Here is a 5,552-nt window from a genome sequence, read left to right on the forward strand (position 1 = left end):
TCTTGTGACAAATAAGCTCGAACCCCTCATTCTGCTCAGTTCAATTGCCCAAAGCACAAAACTTGCTTATGTACTTGTTGGGACAAGATGCGATCATCATATGACCTATTATTATTTTTACCGGGACCATTCGCGTTCGTGCCTTCAACCCAATGTGTCACATAGTCGTTGCAGTGTTTGTACAGGTCGCTGATACACCGTCATTTCTCACGTCTTGCCAAGGCTAGCTGATAGTTTTAACAGGTTTACATGTATATATGTAGCCTTATAAGGGAAAATAAATTATGTGCTATGGAATAATGATGAAATGAAAAGTAGTGCATCAGAAATTCATTTAAAAAATAAGCTTGAATAAGAAGAACAATCTTGCAACCAGGACCCGCGAACCTTCAGGGGAAGGAGAACTCCCGAAAATGACAGGATATTCAGTATTTTAGTTTGAATTTGTAATCGTGGGTCAGCCTGTAATTGCATAGGAAGCCCAGACAAATGAGTTGAAGTTAATAAAAGTCCGTAAAACACTTGAGATATGTGTTAAAATTAATTAAAGTATGTTATATGCTACAAAACTACTGTTAGAACCATGTATGTAGCGTGCTCCAGAGGCGCTGCCATTTGACTATGCAACTAGTGACGTAACTTACTATATCATATATATCCTATATATATATATATAATATATAATATATATATATAATATATATATATATATATAATATAATATATTACTAATATATAATATATATATATAATATATATATATATATATTAATATATATATTTACGTCACTAGTTGCATAGTCAAATGGCAGCGCCTCTGGAGCACGCTACATACATGGTTCTAACAGTAGTTTTGTAGCATATTACATACTTTAATTAATTTTAACACATATCTCAAGTGTTTTACGGATTTTTATTAACTTCAACTCATTTGTCTGGGCTTCCTATGGTAATTGGTCAGGTAAGGCCTCTCTGAAATCATTCGCCCAATGTTTTTGGCCTTAATTTATCAAAAAGGCAAATCTTTTAGGTATTAATTATAGAAACATTGATATGAAACACACTTGATATGAAATGTTTACGAAAACGTTGAGGGAATACTGCATAAATTGCATAAATGTTCAGATCCAAGCTCTGTTCCCAGATGACGTATTGATTGACGCCGCATCAATCGCCGCATCCAGTTTGTCACGGAGCACCCTCTCATATGACCATATTCATCCCCCATATTCCCTAACCGGTACAACCACAACAACAAAGATGGGAAATAAAAGCGACAAAGGTCAATCTTCCGTGGAAGAGGATGATTTTGTTACCGTAAAATCTTACAAAGGGGAAACAAAACACGGGAAGCGGCATGGTCGAGGTGTGTATTTATACCCAAATGGCGATATGTACGACGGGGGATGGCGAAAATCAAAGAAGTATGGGAAAGGAGTTTACGTTTATGCCGACGGCAAAAGGTGCGCATTTCCTGATAGTTTACACAATACTGGGCTACTAGCATATCTTGCATAGATAATTACTAAATATTGAACTTGTATTTATGTAATACTTCGCATTATTGCTATATTTCCAAAAATATAAATGTTATATTTTTACCGTTGACTAATTTAATAATATTAAACACGAACGAGCAAATTGCGTGATTCCATTGAATATTATCTCATGATTAAAAATCAAATATTCTATTGATGACGATATTTATTCATTTACGTTCATCTTCTGTATATATACTGTATATGTATGCGGTTTTACTTTATACGACCATGGTTTATACCGTAAAATTTTGATCCTTAGATCTATAAAAGGTCCAGTGCATTTCAGGGACAATTATAATGTATTTTACCATTTTTAGAAATGCAAACCAGACAGTGGCATTGTATTGGCACTGTTGGAATGTTTGATGTGTACTTTATCTGCATTGTGTCACAATCCTTGTCAAAATGTGGAGAATAAATTCATTGAATGAGCATTTGAATAGGATTTACCGAACGTTTTGTTGACGCTCAACAAAATGATAAAATTATGCATGCGAATAATGCATGAATATTTTCCAAGTGATCTACCAGAGTTACAAACACTATCTGCTAGTATCTCTTGATAATTGATATATAGTTTACGATACTCTTTAATGCAAATTTACATTCATTATATAAACAAAATAATACTACCTATACCTGTTGGTAGGAAGACATATGACTATGGTCATTACTCTATCATCTTTAATTAACAGTCTTCCAAATTTATTACATGGGTATATACCTTTACCTGTGTTAAGGCATGTTTACACAATCAAATTTTGTCAGATCCAGTTCACTTCTGATGTTTTATAATCTGTTGACTTGCAAAGTATATGGGTAGCAAATCAAGTTTTATAAGGCTCCAATGCGGTACACAGATAAATATATACCGTACTAGGGTATAAACCTTGCATCTCAAGCCACAGTGGCATTTAATGAGCAGGCAATAAAGCATTATCATGACGTTTGGGGCATACTCCCACCAGAATTTTCTCTCCAGAAATCTTATTTAGTGGGATTTATTTGTGATAAATTTTTTAGAATTTCAAAGATTATTTAATAATTTGACAGGGCATGACCGAACAAGCGAGGTCAATAATCTGTTTATTATATGGCTGAACTGCACTCATGAGACAGCCATGATACTCATACTGGTCTAGATATGGAACGTTCAGACCACAGCCCGGATATGGTTTTTTACAGACCGGTAGTCAACCAATCAGAATAGAGGATTTTGGAAAGCCATATAATAATCAGTGGCAGATCTATGGGTGTGCAGAATGAATTACACAACTTAATTTTAATAACAACACTATTGGTTATAGATTTGAAAAGAATATTTTTACATTAAAATCTACCAATGCAATTCTGATTTTAAGCTGTAGTAATTTATTCTGCACACCCCTAGATCTGCCACTGATAATAATATACATACAGTATATGGTAGAATATTGCATTGTGTTATTAAGATAGTGCTTGTTTTCTAAATCTTTCTAAAATTCTAATATTTGTCTCTTTTCATTACAGAAAAGAAGGCTACTTCTACCATGATGAATATATTGGTAAAGAACCAAATGAGAAAATCAAAAGGCGGATGACTAAAAAGAAAAATGCTGATCAGGTGGACAATAAGCATGAGGAAACTAAGCAAAATGATGGAGTAAGGTAAGATTAAGGTAATTTTAATTGATGGAATAAGGTAAGATAAGGTAATTTTAATTGATGGAATTTCTTCAAAAGTTTCCTTGGCAATAATGAGTGCTTCTTTGTCTCACGTGATCACACACATGACAAAGCTATTCTCTTTTGTTACATGCAAGATATGAAGCCTGAAGAAACAGCAATGTCACATGTGTGACCAGAGACCTTGTATCACCCTAATAGTGATTTTTGATGTTAGGTAAATATTAGGTACTAAATGGATGATGTTATACACTAGTTGGTCACAGTATAAATAACTTGAAGCAAAGTCTGCTCAAGTAGGGGGGACCTTTAAGGTTTGATGCTCTACAAAACTAAATTCATGTCATGTTTGATGTTTCCACAAGCAATTAGCATCCAAAATGGATGGAATGTAGTGGATTACCTATAATTATTTTTACATAAATAGTGATAACTTAATTTTGAAGCATAATATTTGGTATCAATTGTTACCTTGGTATGCTTAACTACAGACATTTGGTAAATAACATGTTATTGAATGATTTTATACACTAGTCACAATATAAATAACTTACCGGTACAGCAAAATCTGCTCAAGTAGAGGGACCTTTAGTAAGATTTCTCACAGCACCCATGCATATCTATTGTATGCATCATTGTCAATTACTCTGACTTACATGTTATTACCTATTAGCTTTTTGTCGAATTAACATGCAAAACTGAGATGTCTGCTATTAATCTGGCAAGTCAAAGTCTCAAATGTGGTGTTCAATATGCAGTATCCTCAACCCAGAGGTTGAATGCAAATCTATCTCAGAAATTAAAGTTAACCTGTTTCATGGCTCATCAAAATTTCTCCAATTTTGACATTTTACCCACATTTTACATCCAGCTGATCCGACCTTGAGGAAAAGGCCCTGGACCTGGAACTAGCGACCAATTACAAATCTATTTTGCAGCATTTCCCCCCTCATTTTTTATTTCTTCATAAAACTGTTGAACTTTTATAATTATACTATAAATCTGACCGAAATTTCGAGCCGAAAATTGTTTATTTGAACAAGATATTCGATAGCTCTATTTGAAACTATTTTCATTTTTTTCCGCGTTTCCAAATTACTATTACCCAAATTACCATTAATTTTGTTTTACACCATTTTTGAACTTTATGTAGTAACGGGAAGTTAGATGAGACGGATGAAACGACAGAATCGGAAGTGAAATTAAAGACAGAGGGTGGACGGGAGAGACGGATTCAAAGCTTGAGAAGAAACAAATGGCTTCGAGATAAATACGACATCGACGTAAACACAGAGGCTCTTGATTTGGCGAAGCCCAAAAACAGGAAAAATAAAAATATTGAGGAACAAGACGGTGCCGGTAATTCAAAAAGATCTTTTAGTTTTGGCAGTAAAAAACAGAAAAACGAAGATCTAAAGTCTTTTGACGAGGCTACTGAAAGGCGAAATAGTAAAAGATTACGAGAGTCCATCCGAAAAAAATACAATTTACCAACGCCTGATAACTCCAGGATTGTAGACTCGACGAGAAGAAAATAAATTTTGAATTGTTTTAAATTGTAGAGGAATATGAATGAATAAATGGATGCATATAGTATTTAAAGAGGATACTAACTTCACAATTACGTCAATTAGTGGTTTAGAAAAGGTTGGCATCGCCGTTGAGTGTATTGGCTGGTATTGGTTGCAACCATTCATTTGTAAATTGGTAACTAATTATGTCTATTGTTGGTATCAGGCTCTTGCATGGTGCATGTTATGCATAGCTATAGCATTCTTTCTGATTCAACAGATTATAGCATAAATCCTTGCAACTTTAAAAGTAATCTGAAATCACAGGCGAAATTGAAAGCCGAACACAGTTGTTTGGTCTTAGGCTTAGCTACTAATGTTTTAATTTGCCGCCTAAAAATAAAATGTCGGAAGGCAAAAGTATATGTTACTTGCAACTTGCAAGAGCTAGATATTGCATTCCATTGGCTTCCCTTTCGTTCCAATTTAATACGCTGGCACAACTTGCACTACAGTTAATAATAGAACTATTAACTGTGGTTGCGATAAATGCGTCGCTATGACAATGTTTAAACCCTGCTGCACACGAGGGCTATACCAGCTGAGCTAAAGGATCTTCAGTTGATATTGCACAATAATTACACTATAGACTATAGTTGAAAAATCCTACCTATTCTCACATACACCTTAGTATAGCTTAAGAGCAGTTTGATGTTTGAATATCATTTTTCAGCAATGTAAATTTATATAGGGATAATGTATTGAACAGTTGAATGATCTCAACTTGAAGTTATAAATTGAAGTTATATGCTAAAACAACAAGGGAGTAAATCAA

At 34.0% G+C, this 5,552-nt stretch overlaps 1 protein-coding gene across 1 annotated transcript; it reads left to right on the plus strand.

Annotated features, from left to right (window-relative positions):
* Window positions 1-1,255: 1,255 nt before the first annotated feature.
* LOC114541733 (radial spoke head 10 homolog B-like) lies at window positions 1,256-5,338 on the plus strand. The gene is made up of 3 exons (XM_028561542.1): window positions 1,256-1,463; window positions 3,051-3,188; window positions 4,360-5,338. Exons 1-3 carry the CDS (start codon window positions 1,261-1,263, stop codon window positions 4,742-4,744), a joined length of 726 nt encoding a protein of 241 aa, XP_028417343.1. The 5' UTR covers window positions 1,256-1,260; the 3' UTR covers window positions 4,745-5,338.
* Window positions 5,339-5,552: the final 214 nt, after the last annotated feature.

The sequence above is a fragment of the Dendronephthya gigantea genome, unplaced genomic scaffold, assembly GCF_004324835.1.
Source record: "Dendronephthya gigantea isolate DGI-Jeju-01 unplaced genomic scaffold, DenGig_1.0 000003F, whole genome shotgun sequence".
NCBI lineage: Eukaryota > Metazoa > Cnidaria > Anthozoa > Malacalcyonacea > Nephtheidae > Dendronephthya > Dendronephthya gigantea.

Coding starts and splice junctions, on each gene's coding strand:
- LOC114541733 (XM_028561542.1), top strand. CDS start 1,261: ATGGGAAATAAAAGCGACAAAGGTCAATCTTCCGTGGAAGAGGATGAT. Junction 1,464..3,050: donor GTTTATGCCGACGGCAAAAG/GTGCGCATTTCC, acceptor TTTTCATTACAG/AAAAGAAGGCTACTTCTACC. Junction 3,189..4,359: donor AAGCAAAATGATGGAGTAAG/GTAAGATTAAGG, acceptor AACTTTATGTAG/TAACGGGAAGTTAGATGAGA.